Genomic DNA, 19923 nt, shown 5'->3' with positions numbered 1-19923 from the left:
TGGGACCTCACCTGCTTGTCCTTGTACCACCGGATGGTCGGCTCGGGCACAGCCCAGGTCTCACACTCCAGCACCACTGTGCTGTTGACCTTGGCTTTCACCTCCTTCACAGCAAACTCCCCCAAAGGATCCTCTCTGGCAATCCAAGGAGGAACTAGAGGGGAAAGACAAAGGGGAAGCAAGGGGAAGCAAGGGGAAGCAAGGGGAAGCAAGGGGAAGCAAGGGGAAGCAAGGGGAAGCAAGGGGAAGCAAGGGGAAGCAAGGGGAAGCAAGGGGAAGCAAGGGGAAGCAAGGGGAAGCAAGGGGAAGCAAGGGGAAGCAAGGGGAAGCAGCACTGGCCTGGATACAGTGGTGAGGGCACTGCAGGAATCAGGAAGGACACGGGGAGCTCCCTCACCCAGGACCTTCACAGCATAGTTCTTCACAGCCTCGCCATCCTCGTTGGCCACGATGCAGCTGTAGGTGCCCGTGTCCTCCTCCTGGGCGTTCAGGATCTGCAGCCCGTGGCCACCTGGGCAAAGGGGGTCTCCTGAGAGGGTCGCTGCTCACAGCCACAGCTCTCTCTCCCCATGCAGCACCTGAAGGCATCTCAAGGGACCTGCTGAGCACCCTCAAGCCTGGCTGGAGGGGGCCTAATGCTCTTCTAGAGCCCAGTCCCAGGTTTATAAAAACCAGCACTGAGGAGGCTCTAGTTGTTATCAGAGGAGGCAGCACTCGGAAGAGCAGCACCCAGCTGACTGTCTGAGCCCTCAGGTCCTGCAGGATGATGACTTCTCACCATCCCAGACCAAGGAAAAGCCCCACTCCCACTCCCCAAGGCATGCACAGCAAGGGGCCACCACAGTCATGCAGAGCCAGTGGGCAGCAGCAGCACGGTACCAGGGAGCAGGAGGATGTTCCCAGATGCTTTGAGAGGAACCTCGTCCTTGAGCCAGGTGATGTTGGGAGATGGGTATGGCAGAGCCTCACAGAGCAGGGAGATGGGGTTGTTGATGATCACTGTCACTTCTTCTGCAGCAGCATCATCTCGAGCAAAGGTGGGACTGGCTGCAGAGACGTGGTTGTGTGTTAGATCAGCACGAGCACACACTTAGGCTTCCCAGGGCTTCATCCCCCCACCAGAGAGCATGATCCAAGCTCAGAGAGTTGGGCTTGGCACAGCATGTGCCAGCTTCAGACCCTACCCTGTCCTGCTGCCCTGCAAAACCACAGAGATGCAGAAGACACCTCCCCCCTTCCCACAAGCCACCATCACAGATGGATCCTGCACTACACAGGTGCTTTCTGCTCCTCCAAGAGGTCTCAGGAGGGCTTGGGACACATCCAGGACTAAGGGATCCTCCCCATCTACCTGGGGCAGGCCATTAAACCCACTAAATCTGCTCACACCTGAGGCCCTGCCCCCATCCAAAGGCCTCTCATACCCAAAACATCCAGCAGGTAGTGCTTGGTCTGATTTCCCACAGAGCTGGAGGCCACACAGGAGTAGTGACCAGCATGGGCCAGGGAGGCTTGGGGGATGTGGAACAAGGAGCCATCAGGGGAGATGGAGAAGGTGTCAGGGAGAGGGTGGTTGTCTTTCAGCCAGGTGATCTTAGGTTGTGGGTTGCCTGTGAGGGATGGAAAGTGGGTTTTGGCCTTTGTGTGAAGTTTTTCCATGTGTGAGCACAGCCTGGCTGGGGTCACTGTCAGAGCTTTTCTGGAAAGCAGAGACATCATCCCAAATCAGAATTATCATGATCTGGATCAGGATTTTAAAAGCTGCTGGATGAGCCAGCAAGAAGAAAGAGAACTGTCCTGAGTGGGAGGTGATTGATTATTCCCATCACTAAAGGAGAAACGAGATTAGAGGAATTTTAGCTCCATTCGGGAAAGATTGGAGCTCACATTGTGGAACAGGCTCCCCATGTGGGCGTCCCCTCCCCAGCGCTTCCCGGACAGCTCAACTGCAGAGCCAGGAACCATCTCAAAAAAGCTCTGCAGCCCATTTCAGCTGTTTTCATGTCTCTGACTGGAGCCATCCGTTTGCTCCACACCCCAAAGTGACACTCAGATCTGCCCCTGAGCCCCATCTCCCACTTGCTCATGCCACCTCCCTTCCCCACCTGATGCTCACCTGAAGCCAGGCAGGACCAGGTGACAGGGTGACCCTCGGGCACTTTGAAGGTGTGTTCTTCACCCGCGTCCTCAATGTGGGGAGGAACTAGGAACACAAGCCCCCAGGGACCTCAGCAGCTGGCCAGCTTGGCCTCTGAGCTCACATCCTAAGGACTCCAGCACACCCGGCATGTCCAGTCTTAACTCATGTCTGTTCCTGCAAGGGTGGAGCTCTGAAACCCCACCAGGAATCCTTACCCAGGACCTCCACATAGAAATTCCTCCTGGCCTCTCCAGCTGCGTTGCTGGCCAGGCAGGAATAGTGGCCACCATCCTGGGCTCGTGCACGGGTGAGCCTCAGCAGCCAGCCCCCTGCAAGCACAGAGCAGAGAGGTGTCAGGCCCTGAGCCAGGTACCAGCACATCCCAGCTGTGCTCCTGTGTGGCTGTAGCTCCACCAGGAGTTTGAACTCGTTAGTGTTGGGGTAAAATGTGTTCCCAAGGTGCTCATCTCTCACAGCACCCAGACCTCTGACCTGAAAGCACTTGTGTGTGCTCGCTGGGGGTGACAGGAGAGCCACCCCAGAACCAGGTGACGCTGGGCTGGGGAATGCCAGTGGCCTCGCAGGTCAGTGTCAGGGATCCTTGCAGGGAAACGCTGACATTGGTTGTCAGTCCTGATCCTCGAATGAACTCAGGAGGAACTGGGGATGCAGAAAAAGATGGACATCCATTTGTAAAGCAGCCAGGAGCTCAAGGGAGCAAAGCAAAGAGGGGAGAACTGGGTGAACCTGGTTTTTTCCCACCTTCTTGCTTTGCACAGCTTTAGGACACGAGCCCAGAAGGACCATTAGCATCACCCAGAGATGGTGTTATGGGACAAGAATGTGCCACTTACCTGCACACCTGAACCCAGCCTTACAGGTGTCTCACTGGGATGGCCACACAGCCTGAGCCACCTCAGACCTTTCATAACTCAACTGACCTTGACCCATGAGGTTCCTCCAAGTCCTTGGGTAGTGGAGGACTTTATATGAGATGATTTGCTCTGGAAAGAAACTCCTGCCTGATGGACACAGTTCTATAGCTGTTCCTGAAGCATAACCCTGCTGAGACCTGCCACATGTTGGATTGTCCAACATCTACTCCACGTGAAGTTACTCCACACCACCACCCTCCTCATCCTGCCTGCATCCACCCCACCCCCAGCCACCAGCCCCATCCCACGTCCTTACCATGCACCACAACATCAAACTCCCTCTGCTCCTGCCCCTCTGCATTGGTGACCAGGCAAGTGTAGTGTCCTGCATGGGCCACCTCTGCCCTGGGGATGTGCAGCTGCCTCCCTTGCTCCGTGAGCAGGAGTCCGTCCCCACCAGCCACGGGCTGCCCATCCTTGGCCCACGTCACCCGTGGTGGTGTCCCCATGGCCTCGCACTCCAGGACTGTCTCGCCACCCTCGATGACAGAAACCTTCCTTGGGGCACTGCTGCTGCCCCGGAGCCTCGGCAGTGCTGTGGGCAGAGGGACACAGGGAGGAGGGGATGTGCAGCAACTCCCTCAGCCGTGCACGAGTGGAGGGGCAAAGCTGACCCAGCTAGCAGCATCCTTTCCAAAATATCCAAGGTGCCAGGCAATGGCTTTTGGGCCCAGCTGCACCTTGCACTGAGGTGTTACAACACCTCCACGCACCCCCACAGGTCTCTGGTCCCCCATGCTCACCGTGCACCTCCAGGTGATGCTCCTTGCTGCTGCTGCCAGCAGCATTCCTGCACTCGCAGATGTACGTGCCCTGGTCCAGCAGCTGTACCTTCTCCATGTACACTGTGTTCCCACCCGGGGACACCAGCTTTGGGCTCCCTGGCTGGGTGGAGAGGGGCTCACCTGCCCAGGGAAGGGGACAGCAGCTTCCCCTCAGGCTCTCAGCAGGATAAACTCCCACCCAGAGTCTGGATGCTGCTCAGCAAAAGCGCTCCTTGCTCCAAGGACACCAGCAGCTGGGTCAACCCACGTGGGGAGAGATGAGGCTGAGGAACAGAGCCCTACCGTCCTTCCACCAGCTCAGGGTGGGCTGGGGGATCCCCTGGCACTCGCAGGCCAGCTGGACAGATTGTCCCTCTGGCACGGACACGGCCTCGGGCTCTGGTGAGGAGAAGGATGGAGGCACTGCAGGGATGAGAGGAGCAGCTCACTGATGCCACTGGATGAGAGGAGAAGGGCAGCTCCTCACTGGAGCTCCATCCTGCTGGATACACACCCCCTGCAGCCCTGCTGGGTGCCACAAAAAACCCTGTAACATTCCCCTGCTTCATGTGGAAACAATAATCTTGTCTCTCCAGCCAAGTGAAGGATGCTTTTAACTGCACGTGGCCAACGGCAGAGGATGACCAAGCATCCCACAAGCAGGCCAAGGTCAGGCTGGCCAGACACAGCCCTATTAGGCAGCCCTGCTCACTGACAAGGTTACCCAAATCTTTCCATTATCGGATGATGTTCTCAGCTGCTCATAAATACAGCTGGCTGGAAAACGGTAACTCCTTCCCATGAGGGATATCAGATTGGAGAAGAAAAGCCCCAACACCCAGAAACCCTAGAAAAACAAAAACAGCAGAACCCAAACAATCCACCCTAGCCAGGACGGCAGACGTGCAAACATTTCCCTGGGAAGAGATTGCAGGAACAAGCCCAGAGCAGGAGGACTGGACCTTCTCCACTCCCTGGCCACCTGCCTGCAGGACTTCCACCAACTGGCCGGGATCATCCGTGAGAAAAGCCAGAGCCTGGCTCAGCCCTGCTGCTGTGGACATGCCGAGTGGGTTGGAGGAAGCAGGGATGCTTGGATCAAGTGAGAAAAAAGTGTCCAGTGCCTTTCTTGGCATCAGCCCAGGAGTCACAACTGAGTCCAGGGGGACAGGAATGTCACCAGGCACACAGGGTGCAAAAGGGACAGGGTGTAAAAGGGACAGCCTATAATGGGCACCTGGCAATACCCATCCATGGGGCCACAGCTTTCCAGGACATCCTTTGGGATAAACTCAGGGGACTGCAGGACTGGAATGGCAAATGAAGCAGAGGACAGGGGTCTGCCAGAGCCATCTTGCAGAGATCTACCCTGAGGGCTTGGGACAACCCCACCGATCCCACACTCACACGAGATATTCCTGGGGGGAAGGCCCCATCTCTCAGGAAACCCCAGCTGCACTCACCAGTGACCTGCAGGCTGTACCAGAGCTCGGCCACGCCGGCTGCGTTGGTGGCCACGCAGCGATAGCTGCCAGCGTCGGAGAGCCGGGCACGAGGGATCTCCAGCAGCTTCCCATCCCCGGACAGCGCCAGGCCTGCGCCAGCCCAGAGCTGCTCGTGCCCCTTGTACCAGGTGATGTCTGGAGGGAGGCAGAGAGCTGAGCTGTGGGGAGCGATGCTCTGCCCCCCTCAGCCAGGAAAAACCCAGGGATTCACAAGGAAGAGCAGAGGGACAGCTCTGACTCACCGGGAGCGGGCAGCCCCGAGGCCAGGCACTCCAGGGATGCCGAGCTGTTCTCGGGGATGGTCAGATCCAGCACGCTGGGCTCGATGTTTGGAGGCACTGCAAGCCAGCAGCCATTGTCATGGGCTGTGTGTGACCCGGGCTGTCTGCAGCCACCCTGTGCAGGGCCCTGGGGCACAGCCAGGCTCACTCTCGGCACACACCCAGCCCTGGCACAGCAGCAGCCAGGATCCACGGCTCAGTCCCCACTCTGGGAGGGGATCACATCACCCCATGGTGCCACCACTGCTCCCCAAGGCACCCAGCAGGTTTGGTCCCTGCCCCAAGGAGACATTCACTCTTCCCAGGCAGGAATCTCTGTTCTCTGCCTGGTTTCTCACCGGGCACCTCCAGAGTCACATCCTGGAGGGGGAATGGGGCTGGGGGAGGACCCTCCAGCAGGAAACAGCAGTCAAGGACTTACTGTGGTGCCAGTGGCCATCACCTCTCAGCTTCATTGACAGGACAAGATCCCAAGGGATCAAGCCAGAGACCCTGCAGCTACCCAAAAACTGGGCCAAGGGCTCCCATCCCTTTGGGCAGCCAGGATCTTGCTAACACACAGGATGGATAGCCCATCTCAGCCCAGGTGCTGCACTCACCATGCACTGAAACCTGCACCTCTGCCTGCGCCAGCCCTGCCCAGTTGCTGCCTTGGCAGATGTAGAGCCCCTCGTGCCCAAGCCCCACTCGGGTGACCAGCAGAGTCCCATCATCCTGGGACACCACCACACCATCCTGCCCATCCAGAGGGTGCCCATCCTTCAGCCACCTGCGAGGAAGGGGACAGGCAGCAAGTCCTTGGTCTGTCCTGCCACCACCCACACCCTGTCTCTGCACAGCAACAGGGTGAACAGTGGGGTGCTGGCAGCAAGGACTGTCCCCTTGTCACCTGCAATGGGGCTGGCAATGCCAGTTGGACTGTTGAGCAGAGGACACCGGGGACAAGGAGAAGGAATGGATGCCTCCCACCCTAAGGGACACCCCAAACCAAAGGCCCCTACATCCCAGGAACACAGGGAGCACCCACCACTCTGCAGCACTCACTGGATCTGGGGTGGGGGCATGCCCAGGCTGTGACAGTGAATCCTCAGGGAGGTGTTGGCAACAGCTGTCAGGTGTCTTTCCCCATCTCCGATCCACAGCTGGGGGGGAGCTGGGGGGAGAGGGGACCTCAGGCTGGGACCACGCTCGGACCGTGGCACAGGGAGGTGGGAGCAGCCAAGGGTTTGGAGTGTGCAGGCCCCCAGGGGCACACGGAGCAGGGGAGGGGTGTGGAACCTTGGACGTGCAGGCTGTAGCTGAGCGAGGCGTTCCCCGCGGCGTTCGAGGCCGTGCAGGTGTAGAGGCCGCTGTCCCTCACCTGGGGCTCGGCCAGGTGGAGGGATCCTGAAGGGAGGACACTGTACCTTGGGAAGGAGGAACAGAAAAGCTGGATGGCAGAAACAGCCATGTCATCCATCACCCAACCCTGGGCAGGAGCTGAGGGCTGAGAGCTCAACATCACCCTGGGACAGTCAAGAGAAGGTCACCATGGCCACCTCCCATGCAAAGAGGGTGGCACAGCTGCCCATGGGGGCAAATCCCCTCTGCTCAGCCCCTGCACGAGCTCAGCACAAGGCAGCAATGAACCCAGGGGGATGAAGGAGGACAAGGGTGCCCCCAGAGCACAGCCCTTGCAGCTGGAGCTGGCCGCGCTCTCATTCCCAGCCTCGTCCGTGCTCCACAGACATAACATCATCTCAGCCCACGGCTGCAGATTCCTCCTCGTGTGCTCCCATAAATCACCCAGCACAGACAGGCCAGCTGAGATGTGGGGAGCAGCACAGGTCAGCCAGCAGCAACCGTGGCAAGTCAGACATGAACAGCAAGGCAATACGTCCCCCAAGAAGAGCAAAATAAGACTCCTTCCTGCTTCCCCAGGCCACAGCAACCCTCAGGTACCTGGAAAGAAGGGCTCAACCCCAAGAGCAGGTCCCATGACTTTAGGGGGTCCCTTCCAACATGGTGCTAACATATGGAGAAAATAAATATTGGAAGACCAAGACACCAGATAACCTGGAGAATGGTTGGATATGTTTATCCTCACCCATCAAATCACACTAAATTACTCTCTCGTGGTTGCTACCACTTCAACAAGTTGATTTGTCCCTCCAGAAGACAATTACTGGAACAAAACTGGTCTAAAACCCCATATCCCAGTGCAGACAAAGCCACTGCTGGGCTAAAAACTGTGTTTGTGCCAAACCTCATCCCAGGAATCATCAAGCCCAGGTCCAACACTTCGCACAGGGATCCACCATCCCAGGCACATCCTTGACCTTGTGACAGCACGAGGCAGGAATGTGCATGAAGGCAGACAGACAGCAGGGTGAGGAGCTGCACTGGAGTTGCCTTTCCTTCCCAACCCCAGTCCTGTGTCCTGGGTAGACACACGAATGATTGGAAGCAGCTGCTTGGTCCCAGCAGATGTTTGGAGGATGGAAAAGAAGCCTGGTGCTCTCCAAGGAGAGCAGAGCTAGTGCTGCACTGCTTGGCTGCCTCAGCTCCTGCACTGAGCACTGGCCACAGGATGCCAGGGGTGCCCTCCACATGTCCCTGCCAAGCAGCTGAGTCCCTTCATGGACCTGACATGGCTCTCAAGAGACACAAAATCCCAGGAGATCGCAGCCCCCAGCACCCACAGCCCACCTTACCTGGTGGAGGGGAGAGGCAGGGGCTGGGGCTCCCGGCTCCACACCACCAAGGGAGGGGGGTATCCTTGGACCTGGCAGGGCAGGGTGGTCTCCTGCCCCAGCACAGCCAGGACGGTGACAGGGTCCGAGGCCTCTGATCCATTCACGCTGATCCTGGGCTTGGCTGGATGGAGAGGGAGTGCAGCTGGTGCAGGGACACTGCAGGGGCCCCACAGCCCTCATCACTTCTCTTCCCATCCTGCAAACCCATCTGGCACCCGGATTGGTGCTCCAAGGAAGCCAGGAGTGTTCCCAGGTCATTCTCTCCCTGCCAGTCCCCTCTGGAGCTGTCCTGAGCACTCACTGCTGATGGAGAGCTGCATCTCCCGCCTGGAGAATCCGACTGCATTGGTGGCTGTGCAGAAATAGGTGCCAGCATCCTCAGGGGACGATGAAGGGATCAGGAGGGTCCCATCGGGGTCGAGTTGGTAGCGTGAGCTCAGAGAAATGGGCTCCGTGCCCTACAGAGGAAAGGGAAGGGAGGAGGGCAGAGATTCCCCTGCGAGCTGAACATCCAAAGGCAAGAAGAGAGCTCTGGACACATCAGAGCAAGCCATGCCCTGGTCCCAGCTACTACACCCCCATCAAACACATTACCCTGAGCCCGAGGGAGGCCCCAGCCTGTCCCTGTCACCCACCTTTGCCCAGGAGACAGCAGGGGCGGGCACGCCGGTGGCGTTGCACCGCAGGATGACAGCCGCTCCCTCGGTGGCAGTGACAAGAACAGGGCCAGGCTCGATGCTGGGAGGAACTGGGGAGGAGAAGCTGCTCGTCCTGCATGGCCAGGGCCACGTGCACCACAGGGAGCAGAGCACAGAGAGAGCCTGCCCCGTGTCACTGCCCAGCGGGGACACCCCGCTCCCTGTCACTCACCGTGGATGACCAGGGACACGTCCTGCCTGTGTGAGCCCAGGGCGTTGGTCACCTCACAGGTGAAGGTCCCTGCATCCCCCTGAGAGGCCTGGTCCACGTGCAGGCTCCCGTCAGCCCGGAGGGAATAGCGCTCACCTGGGGTGACCTGGACACGGGCAGAGAGCAGAAAGCAGGACAGATGGCAGGGTCAAACACCAACGTATCCCTGCATCTATGGGGCACATCCAGAAATGAATCCTGAGCAACATCCTGATGTGGAGATAAACCCACGTTGCCTTCCCAGCACAAATGCTCCACTGGATCCTTTCACCAGCAGCTTTTGCCCCAAAGGGTGAGGGACCCATCCTGCAGTGAGGCCTCACCAGAGGGCAGGTGTCCAACCACCCACCCACCCACCCACCATCCCAGCAGGCGTGGAAGTCTCACCCTCTGCCCATCCTTCAGCCAGTGGCGGGCTGGGAACGGGCTCCCAGCCAGGATCACGCAGGGCAGGGCCACAGGCTGGCCTGCGAGCACACGGACCACGGGGGATGCAAGAGCTATTTCTGGGGCTGCTTGGAAGAGAGGAAAGGGAACCAGCATTAATCAGTAATAAACTGGCCAGGAACGCTCAGGAGAATGGATCTAGATCACCTCTCTTCCAAGGTCTGGATCCTGGCTCAGCATAAGCCAGCTCTGACTCCTCTCCCCCAGGAATTTGGGGATATTCACTGCAGTTTGGGTCCGTGTCAGCATACGAAGCCAAAGAGGGCTTGGAAGGGCATTGCCCAAACCCTGCCCTGGGGTTGCTGAGCATTCACTGTGGCCAGCTCAGGACCAGAGACAGCTGGTCTGGTCTGCCACTCCCTCACTGCCAGCACGGCTGGGATGGATTCACCGACCAAAGCACAGAAAAACAAACCCTGTCCCGTGACTGTGAGCTTGACCTCTGCGTGGATTTTCCCAAACTCATTTTGGGCTTCACAGATGTAGATGGCTTGGTCATCCAGCGAGGCACCTGGAGTGGGGAGAAGCCTCAGCTTAGCGGGGCTAAGCAAGCCCCAGGACAGGGACCACGCTCCCCTGCCCCACCACCATCTCCAGTGGGGACAGACCCCTCAGAGCTGGAGGCTTGCAGGCTGTGACTGCACAGTTAAGCTTGCACGAGTTAAAAATACAAATTAAAGCATGCACACTCAGCTCTTACTCTCAATGAGGAGCTGGGCAGCCTCCAGCTGGCTGGAAACGCCCCGTGGTTCCTGCCAGCCCACCACGGGTTTCCCGTCCTGCCGGGACCAGGTGACCTGTGGCGGGGGAGATCCCTCCACACGGCACAGCAGGCTCACACTCTCCCCAGCCTTGACCTCCGTGTCGCCCAGGGGCTCAGGAAAGTGAGGGGCAGCTGGAGGAGAGAGGAGCAGAAAAAGGGCTCAGGCAGGTCCAGCATCCCAGCTTCCCACAGCTCAGCCTGGAGAAGGGATGGGGCTGCAGAACCAATGAGCCAGGTGTCCTGACAAGTTACGAGACTGACTTAAAGCATTTGGTGCTTTTCCAAAGCTGCCAGAGCCGTTGTATTTTCCATCTCTTCCAGTTACACTCATCGACCCCTGGCTCAGCAAAATAACTTGCACTTTTCCATCTTTAACTGCTTTAAACCCTGCTGTCCTCAACACAGAGCCTTCCCTCCTCCTCCTCCTCCTCATGCTCTTTCATCCCTTCTGCCTCCAGCAAAAGATTTTCAGACACACAGAAGTCAGCCCCCACCTCTGCCTAATCCCACTTTGCATCCTCAATTGCATCCCAAGCCCTCATGTCCCCGTGCAATAACAACTGCCTTGTCTTTCCCCACTGCTGAACCTCCTGCATCTTCCCAAAGCTTGGAAATCCCACCAGGCTTCCTCCTGTTTGTCCCAAGCACCAACACCTCCCCACCAGGAGGCCTGGAGAGCAGCAAAGGGGAGCTGACCCAGAGAGGAGAGCAACAGGCTTGAGCGCCGGGTGGGAGCCCCCAGGACTTACAGCCCACGTGCAGCAGGGTGCTGTCGAAGGCGATGCCAGCCTGGCCCAGCGCCTGGCAGCCGTAGTGCCCGGCGTCCTCCTCCTGCACCGCCTGCAGCCGCAGCACCGCGCGCTGTGTGCCCGCCGGGAACGTCGCCACCGCCTGCTCCCCTGCCCGAGAGCCCCACGTCAGCACCCCGAGTGCCTCTGTGGGTGTCCCCCCGTGTCACACTGGGGAACCCCCAGTGATGTCCCCCAGTGATGTCCCCCAGTGATGTCCCCCAGCGCGTGCTCCCAGCCCCACCTTTGTACCACACGATGTGGGGTGGGGGTGCCCCCGAAACCCAGCACTCCAGGGTCACGTCCTCTCCCACCAGCACCTTCAGGCTGGGCGTCACTGCCAGGATGGCAGGGGGTTCTGTGCCACGGGGAGAGATGTCTTTGGTCACCCTCTGCTGCACTGGGTGCGGAGCCATCCGGCCCGAGGAGACCCCAGAGCCCTGGGAGCCCCAACACCCCTTATCACACACAGCCCCAGTTCCAGTGTGCTGACCCAAACACCCTTTATCACACACAGCCCCAATTCCCACAGTGCTGACCCCAACACCCCTTATCACACACAGCCCCAATTCCCACAGTGCTGACCCCAACACCCTTTATCACACACAGCCCCAATTCCCACAGTGCTGACCCCAACACCCTTTATCACACACAGCCCCATTCTCTCTGTGCTGACCCCAACACCCTTTAGCACACACAGCCCCGTTCCCAGGGTGCTGCCAGGGAGCAGGCAGCAGGTACCAGTGAACTCCAGGGTGACCACTTGCTCATCCCAGCCCAGTGTGCTGCTGGCATGGCAGCTGTAATTCCCTGCATCCTCTGGGACAGCAGACCTGATGTGCAGGGTGCCCTCAGCATCCCTGAAAACCCTGCAGCAAATGGGAGAGAAAAGGAGGAATGAGCCCTTTGGAAACAGGGATGATGGAAAATGTGTTGATACAAATGAGCAGGATTCAGGCCATGCTGGGCAGGTGGTGGATGTGGGTCAGCACTTAGAGCCAGCTGCTGCAGGGAAGGGCTTGGCTTTGAAGCAGGGAAAAGCACTGAGAATTGGGCTTTTTCATCTCAAAAGTCCAAAAGCTTTCCCCAAAGTCAACTCCAGCACTCACAACCTGACACAGGCAGGAGTTGAAAGGCAAAAAGCAGAAGAAATTAGGAGAAAGTACAAGGAGTATTTTGAGGCTTGAGCTCACACCAGGTGTGCAAAGTGGGGACAGTGACCTGGATAAGGCAGGACAGCATAAAAATAAATACAGGAAATCAAGGCCAGCAGCATGCCAAGCATCTCAGGAGCACGGGCTGGGATACTGCACTGCCTCCCTCTTTCCAGAGCCATGGCAGCCCCAAGCCTCCCTCCCTCAACCTGTGCATCCCTGCAAGGGGAGCACCATCCCCGTGGCACAGGCAGGACGGAGGCTCCTGTGTCCCCAGGGCTCACCTCTCATCCTGCTGCAGTGCCCATCCCCAGCGCTTCCAGCTGCTGTGGGGCTGGGGGTGGCCCCCGGCCGTGCAGTTCAGCCGCAGCTCCTGGCCCCTGCTGAAACGCTGGGGACTGGGGTCCACCTTCACCCACGGCGCCTCTGCACGGGGTTGGAGCAGGGCTCAGCCCCCGGGTGCCGTTCACCACCCTCCCACAGGGCAGCAGAACATCCCCCAGGCCAGGGTCCCCCAGGGGGCACAGCCTACCCTGGATGAAGAGCCAGAGGGAGGCGGTGGCAGTGCCATGGGTGCTCTGTGCCACGCACTGGTACAGGCCCCCGTCCCCCGGCCGCACGGGGCTGATCTCCAGGGAGCCGTTCTGCAGCAGCCGGGCCCGGCCGTCCCCTGGCTGTGCCACCTTCCCGTCCCAGCTCCAGGTCAGGTTGTAGGGCACATCCCCCAGAACCACGCAGGACATGACCACAGCTTGGCCCGGGGAGGCCGTGATGTTGCCCGGGGTGATGAGACGCGGTGGTGGCTCTAGGAACACGGCACGCCTGGGTGAAAGGAGCCTGTGCCCAGCCATGGGAAGGGCTCGAGGGCTTGGCACAAGCAGCCCCACCTGAGACAGAGACGTAGGCACGAGCCCGGGTCACTCCGACCTTGCTGGTGGCCATGCATTCGTAAAAGCCTTCATCACTCTGGGACACAGCAGGGATCAACCAGCTGATGTTCCCTGAAACCCTACAGAAAGGGAGAGATGAAGATATGGATCACTCCCACCTTGGGACTGCCATGCCACCATCCTGGTCCTACTCCCTGGGAATTTTTTTTTTGTCTGAGTCAGGCAAAGAGGTGCATCCCCAGTTACTGCAGAGCTGTCCCTTGGAATTTTCCTCTTGGGATGCTCAGAACCTGAATGCACCCACCCAGCTGGCACAGCTCAGGGGCTGTTCCTGCCCACACGGGTCCCTCCTGGGCCATACCAGAGGCTCACCTGAAGATCTGCTCTTCCCTGAGCTTCATCGTGCCACGGCTGAGCTGCAGGCGGAAGGGGATCTCACTCTGTGCAGAGCAGGAGATGAGCTGTGGCTCACGGTTGTAAGCCTGGATATTGCTGGAGATGTTCACTTTAGGTAGGCCTGGAAGAGTTTGGGGATGTGCAGATGTACAAAACCTCTGGAAACTCACAGGGAGCCACACTGGGACGCAGAATGACCGAGGAGAAACCAAAGCAGAGGCAGTGCTGGAACCTCTGGTCCCTGCTCAGCACCCGTGGGTTCCACTCACCGGGGACCACGCTGGTGTAGGTCACCCCTGAGAGGCGGTGCAGGGGGTGGCCCTGGGCATCTTCACCCTTCACCTTCAGCAGAAAGTCCCCCGGGGGGACCCAGAGTGGAGAACCCACCCAGAGCTGCGTGGTGGAGCCGGAGGAGGAGTCGAGGACGGGCTGCACGGGCAGCGAGAGGAGGACGTGGCCAGAGGTGTTGAAGAGCTCGATCTCCTGCAGGCGCCCAGGCGGCCTCAGACCGGTGCAGTTCACCAGCACGGAGATGGGCAGACCTGGAAAGCGGGGAGGGAAAAAACCACCAACCACATTCCCGGCTGCAAAACGCCCAGATGCAGCATCCAGCCCCTCGGGCGGCACCGCCCTCACCCTGCACCGGCCGCTCTCCGGGCTGGCTGGTGTCGAATTCCGGCTGGGTGGAGAAGCTGGCTTGAAAATTCACGTTGCTGATGCCCGTGATCCTCAGTGAGTGGCGGCCACTGCTCCTGGTCTGGAAGCAGATTGAGAGTCAGTGCTGAGGGCAGGGGAAGGGAGAGGAGATGGGAAGGGAGAGGTTGCAGCCAGCCTCTCTCAGCCTGCTCACAAATCCTCTGCCTGGGCGGAGATGGATGGGGAAAGTCCACACCTGGAAAAGCCTGGCAAGCTAAACACCCATCAGGGAAAGGCAGAGGATGTGCGGGGGTGCCACCAGCCTACCGTGACCAGCCACGTCCCGGGCTCGTAGGGCTCCATGGCCACCACCACGGCTGAGTTGGGGATGTTGAGCAGCTCCTTCAGACCTTGTCCCTTCTCCAGGACCTTTCCTGTAATGAGTCAATGTCTCGGATGGGCAACCCAGGTCTATCCCCTGGTTCCTACAGGAATTGCCTCCATCAGGGCTCAGGGTAGTGCAGAGCCCATCACAGCTCACAGCCGGGGCAGCAGGGAAAACCCTCAAAGCCAGAGGCCAGGCCAGCCTGGGAGGGGAGCAGGGAGCTGTGCTGGTGTTTACTGAGGGCTTTGTAGCTCATCACCTTTTCATTTGGGTTTTAGGGCAGGGTTTGGTGAACCCCTTCCTGCTTGTCCTCACCTGAGGTCTCTCTGGGGGGCAAAGCATCACACCTCCCCCCTCATTGTCCCTCTGCCCTGGGCTCCTACCTGCGGGATCCTGGACCCTGATCCCTGGGGCAGGGCCACTCAGGGAGATGGTGACCTCCTTCAGGCTGGGATCGAAGGGGACCTGCCATGTGTTCTCCCCACCCTCCTCATGGTCCGTGGACAGCAGGTGGACCTTGGAAGCCTGGATGGCCTCTTCCACCCACTTCAGCACCTGGAGGCAGGCAGGGAAGATTGAACCTGCATGTCCCCTCACCGACAGAGGGGACAGCCTCACTCCAGCACAAGGGGCCAGGAGTCCCCACTCACCTCTGTCACCTGCTGCTTGTCCAGGTGGAAGATCTGCCCGGAGCTGGTGGCAGCAATGCGCTCGTACACGCGGTACCCGGGGTGGCTCCTGTCCCCGCAGTCCCCCGTCAGCACAAACACCACCTGCCACGGCACCGGCCCTGTGACACCCCGCCCACCCACGGCAGGGGACACCGCTGGCATCCACCACTGGCATCGAATCGGCCCGGGGGCTGCAAAATTCCCCGCAGCCCAGAGGTTTTATGGCCTCGTCCCACTGATGCTGCTGCTGCTGCGTCCCCCGGGCCGATTGTCGCAGGAGCCCTGCGGGCAGCGCCGGGGCCGCTCACCTGGCTCTGCTTGTGCTGCAGCAGCCGCAGCAGCTCCTCCTGCTGCTCGTAGTCCTTGGCCCGAGCATCCGAGAAGACGTAAACGAAGGAGCCGGGATGCGAGATCTCCACGGCCACCCTGATGGCTCCCACGCTCATCTCCGGGCAGTCCCCCCCGCCCTGAGGGACACAGGCAGGGACGTGGCCCAGGCACCGAGCAGGGCTCAGCTCCTGCAGGATCCCACCCAGGGGATGCTCACGGGGGGGAACTGCCCCGTTTATCTGGAGGCAGCGGGGTGGAATTGCAGGGACGCTCAGGATGGCACAGACCCGGCTGTGTCTCACTAACAATGATAATTAAAGCACCCATTTGGGGATCCGTGAAGCTCACAGGAGGGACTAGTTCCCCACAGATATTTTTAGTGGGCACATTTGTGCCCGCCCCTTGGCTGCAGAGCCAGGCACCCCAGGGAAGCCTCCTGGCACAGAGAGGACCAGCTCCCACTTTCCCAGGGCTTGGCACCCCGAAGGGCTGGGAAACCATTTGCAGCCCCAGCGTTACACCTCCTGCCAAAACAGCTGCATCCGAGGGGAAACGCTACAGGGATTTAGCAATTCACAGGAGGCAGGGCAAGAGTGGGATGGATAAAGCAGGATTAAGCTCCCAGGGAACATTTCAGCTGGCAAAAAACAGACAAAATAATTATATATAAAAAAAACCAAACCAGAAATTAAAAACTCAATTATCAAGCAGTGGTTCTAAAAGAGGAGATTTTTGGTTCCGTGGAGAGTCTGCAAGCTCTCCTGGGAACAGCATCTCCATTAGGGCCAAGAGCTGTGGGCTGGGAATTCTCTGCCCTGTTGCAGAACTCTGGGGCACAGCACCAGCATCACCCACCCTCTTCACTCCCCATGTGCAGCCCCCAGCCAGTCTGGCTCAGCCTGAACCCCCATCACACTCGTGGGGGATGCAGGGGCTGCTCCCAGACCCCACCACCGTGCAGTGCCAGGCTTCCCCCAGTGCCACGGGCCAGGCACTGAGCCAGGCCTGGCACAGCAGCGTGGGGCTGAGGGTGCCTACCTGGACATGGAGCTCCTGCAGGCGCTGCTGGAAGAGCTGGGGATCCGTGGTGAGGGTGACAGGGCCCACCTCTGCAAGACATGGGCACCACCAGCTCAGCCCCCTGACCCCAGCACCAGCTTCTTCCAATGCCACCCAGTGCTCCTGGCACCTGCCCTGGCTCAAACACCTGTGAGACTCAGGGTGCAGCATCTACCCTGGCTTGGCACCAGCAGAGAAGTGGGTTTGGGCAGACCAGCCCCTGTGCCCATGCTGTGACCACTTTGGCAAACTATTTCTACACCCAGGAATTTCTCCCAACACACTGGGTGGTCCCAGCCAGGGTGAGCTGCAAAGCCAGTGCCCTTTTCTGCTGGGGAAGGTTCCCAGCAAAGCAATGCAGGAATCAATTCACTGCCTCTGCCTCCTTCCCTGCCTGGCTCCAGTGGTTTTCACTCAACTCAGCGTTTCTGCTGAAAATAAAGCCTGGATCCTGCTCTCCTTGTAGGAGGCCAGAGCTCTTTTGGGGAACAGCTGCTCTTCTTTGGGTGTGCACAAAAAGAAGACAAAGACAGGGGCAGAAAGAAATGATTCTGGTATCACAGCAAGTCACCAAAGCCTCTTAGCAAGTGGTGTTTTTATTGAGGTGACCTGGAAGCACGTTTTGGACTTGGACAGAAATACCCCCCATGATTACTCAGGGGAGATTCAAGCAGGATGGGAGAGAAAGAGCCACCCCAACAAAGTGTCAGCACCCCTGGGATTAATTGGGTGGAAAGAGCCCACCCTGTGCCCACAGGGTGCCTTGGGGACAGGAGCCCCAGCCTAACTCCCAGCTGCTGAAGTGCCATCCCCATCACAGCAGCCACCAGGGCATTAAAAACAGGGAGAAGGGACAGTGCAAGCACTTGTGAAGTGCCTGCTTCAGACCCAGACCCACAGCCCCGCTCCCCACAGCCCCACCCCTGGCGGGACTCACCCCCACCCTGCCCGGGGGTACCTGGGTCGTGGAAGGGCACGAGGGCGTAGTTGCTGATGGGCCTGGTGCTCCTGCTGCGCGTCCGCTCCAGGATGCGCGCGGCCCCGTCCATCACCTGCACCAGGTCGTCGTACATGGAGCCGGTGACATCGAAGACAAAGGCGAGAGTGGCCCAGCCCGGGGGGCTCTCGGCCAGACTGAGGGCCAGCAGCGTGCAGAGACCCACGAACACCCCTCCGTGGGGTGGCATGGCGGGGGAGATGCTCGGGTGTCAGGAGCACCCCTTGTGTCCTTGTCCTTGCCCTTCCCGCCGGGCACTGTCCCCGCTCCGGGGAGGGACGCGGTGTGCGAGGGGCCACACGCGGCGGGGACGGGGAAGGGACCCCGGGCAGGGAACGCCCAGCCCTCCGCAGCTGCGGACCTGCTCCTCCAGCGCTCAACTTCTGGGAGGGAGGAGGCAGGGCGGGAGGAAAAACCGGACTTTTGGAGCCAGCGACGCGGCAGGGAGGTGGGTGGGAGTTGGAGGAAATCGGGATGAAGATACAGGGATTGGGAAGCAGATCCTGCAGCCCACGGGATTGTCAGAAACACTGCCCGGGCCCCCTCCCCAGCCCCGACCCCCTGGCTCAGAGAGAGCCTGCTCTGCTGGGGGGAGCAGGGGGTTAGGGGAGGACATGGGGGTCACAGCTGAGCACCTGCGAGGAAACCCTGCCAAACCCAGCGGGGGGAGAGACAGCTGCGAAAGGAGCCCCAAGGCAGCAAATCCCCCCTCTGCTGGGCAAAGGGAGCCCGGAATGGGGGTCTGCAGCGGGGCTCGGAGGTCAGGGGGGTCTGTGGGGGGCTCGGGTGGGCTCACCCAGGCAGCCACCCCACGAACAGGGAGCAAACAGCCACAGAGCACAGAGAGAACCGGAGCCAGGACCGGGCTGGGACGGGCGGCGCTTGGCCGGGGCAGGCAGCCCTTGGCCAGCAGCGCTGGCTGCGGGCGCGGAGCGTTTCGTGGCTCCCCTGGAGGCGGAGTGCTGAGCTCACGGCTGCTCCGCTGGGATGCTCTGCTCTTGCTCAACTCCCCCGCAGCGGCACCCGAGGAGCAGCCACGGCCAAAAGCGGCTCCAGGTGAAGCTGTGCACCTCCTGCACCCCCAGCACCAGCCCTGCTCCTCCCTGGCACAGGAGCTGGGGGACCTTGGAAATCACCCCTCTCAGGACCCACACACAGGACAGTGGGACCGTTCTGTGCATTCCTTTATCCCTGCAAGTGTGGGCTCAGCCTAGCCCGGCCTCAGAGTGGGCAAGGACATTCCCCTCACAGCAGGGCAATGACACTTCTGCCCCTGCGGCTGTGCCAGTGGCCTGTCCCCTTCCAGTCCCACACCCAGGGCTTGCACTGCCCCAGGCTTTGCACTCCCAGCCCCAGATCTGAGGGGAGTCCCCCCAAAACCGACCTTGGAGCATCCCCAGTCACCAGCCTGCATCCCAGCCCCATCCTGCACCCTGGCAGGGAGTGCCCGCACTGCTGGCCCAGCAGCTTCCCCTCACCACCGAATTAATCCCAGCCAGCCCTTCCCACACTCACCAGTGCTCCCAGTGCCAGGAGCACCTGTGCTCACTGGGCTTTAACCCCTTCCCTGCTGGGGGTTAAGGCACAGCCTCTGGGTAACCACCGTGGTTTGGAGCCTGTGCCTGTCCTTGCCCACTCCCTGGCACAAGGGAAAAATCCCTGGGAGCTCCCAACATGTGCTGGCACAAAGCACCTCTGGGCAAAACCCCCTGCACAAACACAGCCTCCTTGTTCGGACCATTAGGGCATCTCCTCTGGCCTCTCTAAAACAATTAGTCAGCCTCGTTAGGAGAGCAAAAACACAAGGGACATGGGCTGGCAGGGAGGCCTCGCAGTGCTCGTTTCCGGAAGAGTTGGCAGCGCAGAATGGCCCAGTGCAGGCTGTGAGCCCCCCTGTGAGCCCTGCCAGGGGAGGGGGGGCTGCCCGGGGGCACCTCCGGGCAGTGGGACACAATTATGGAATATTCATATCAGGATTCCTCTGCAGCCACTCTGTGCCAAAAGTGACCCAGAGGGGACAGGGAGGGTGACACCGCTGTGTCTTCACTGCAAAAGGGATGCAGGCGCTGTGTCAGGATGGGACCTGGCAGAGGGAAAGCTGTGTCTGGGTAAAAGGAGGTGGGAAGAACAGTGTTATA

The 19923-nt window shown here is 59.8% G+C and overlaps 1 protein-coding gene across 4 annotated transcripts in view; it reads right to left on the bottom strand.

The window, feature by feature from the left end:
• HMCN2 (hemicentin 2) overlaps positions 1 to 18169 on the bottom strand; it is a 32931-nt gene extending 14762 nt beyond the window's left edge. For 3 of the 4 annotated variants that reach the window (XM_063409711.1, XM_063409712.1, XM_063409713.1), the window contains exons 1-37: positions 17747 to 18168; positions 16768 to 16838; positions 15708 to 15866; positions 15379 to 15501; positions 15112 to 15283; positions 14671 to 14777; positions 14344 to 14464; positions 13977 to 14249; positions 13684 to 13828; positions 13309 to 13430; positions 12954 to 13226; positions 12706 to 12847; positions 12009 to 12136; positions 11512 to 11625; positions 11229 to 11378; positions 10417 to 10611; positions 10132 to 10227; positions 9657 to 9781; positions 9231 to 9375; positions 8996 to 9108; positions 8662 to 8818; positions 8319 to 8481; positions 6904 to 7031; positions 6670 to 6778; positions 6225 to 6394; positions 5587 to 5682; positions 5303 to 5479; positions 4143 to 4262; positions 3819 to 3980; positions 3332 to 3610; positions 2633 to 2800; positions 2356 to 2469; positions 2117 to 2203; positions 1425 to 1610; positions 880 to 1047; positions 398 to 511; positions 12 to 154 (exon numbers count right to left, since the gene is read on the bottom strand). In XM_063409711.1, coding sequence (XP_063265781.1) covers positions 12 to 154; positions 398 to 511; positions 880 to 1047; positions 1425 to 1610; positions 2117 to 2203; positions 2356 to 2469; positions 2633 to 2800; positions 3332 to 3610; positions 3819 to 3980; positions 4143 to 4262; positions 5303 to 5479; positions 5587 to 5682; positions 6225 to 6394; positions 6670 to 6778; positions 6904 to 7031; positions 8319 to 8481; positions 8662 to 8818; positions 8996 to 9108; positions 9231 to 9375; positions 9657 to 9781; positions 10132 to 10227; positions 10417 to 10611; positions 11229 to 11378; positions 11512 to 11625; positions 12009 to 12136; positions 12706 to 12847; positions 12954 to 13226; positions 13309 to 13430; positions 13684 to 13828; positions 13977 to 14249; positions 14344 to 14464; positions 14671 to 14777; positions 15112 to 15283; positions 15379 to 15501; positions 15708 to 15866; positions 16768 to 16838; positions 17747 to 17975 — 5544 coding nt within the window. In that variant the 5' untranslated portion in view covers positions 17976 to 18168. Of the gene's footprint in view, positions 1 to 11; positions 155 to 397; positions 512 to 879; positions 1048 to 1424; positions 1611 to 2116; positions 2204 to 2355; positions 2470 to 2632; positions 2801 to 3331; positions 3611 to 3818; positions 3981 to 4142; positions 4263 to 5302; positions 5480 to 5586; positions 5683 to 6224; positions 6395 to 6669; positions 6779 to 6903; positions 7032 to 8318; positions 8482 to 8661; positions 8819 to 8995; positions 9109 to 9230; positions 9376 to 9656; positions 9782 to 10131; positions 10228 to 10416; positions 10612 to 11228; positions 11379 to 11511; positions 11626 to 12008; positions 12137 to 12705; positions 12848 to 12953; positions 13227 to 13308; positions 13431 to 13683; positions 13829 to 13976; positions 14250 to 14343; positions 14465 to 14670; positions 14778 to 15111; positions 15284 to 15378; positions 15502 to 15707; positions 15867 to 16767; positions 16839 to 17746 lie in introns of all 4 variants that reach the window. The other variant, XM_063409710.1, reaches the window with a different exon arrangement.
• Positions 18170 to 19923: the final 1754 nt, after the last annotated feature.

Source organism: Prinia subflava, chromosome 12 (assembly GCF_021018805.1).
Source record: "Prinia subflava isolate CZ2003 ecotype Zambia chromosome 12, Cam_Psub_1.2, whole genome shotgun sequence".
In the NCBI taxonomy this organism is placed as follows: Eukaryota; Metazoa; Chordata; class Aves; order Passeriformes; family Cisticolidae; genus Prinia; species Prinia subflava.
The sequence above is the reverse complement of the archived record's forward strand: the minus strand, read 5'-3'. Positions and strand labels throughout refer to the sequence as shown.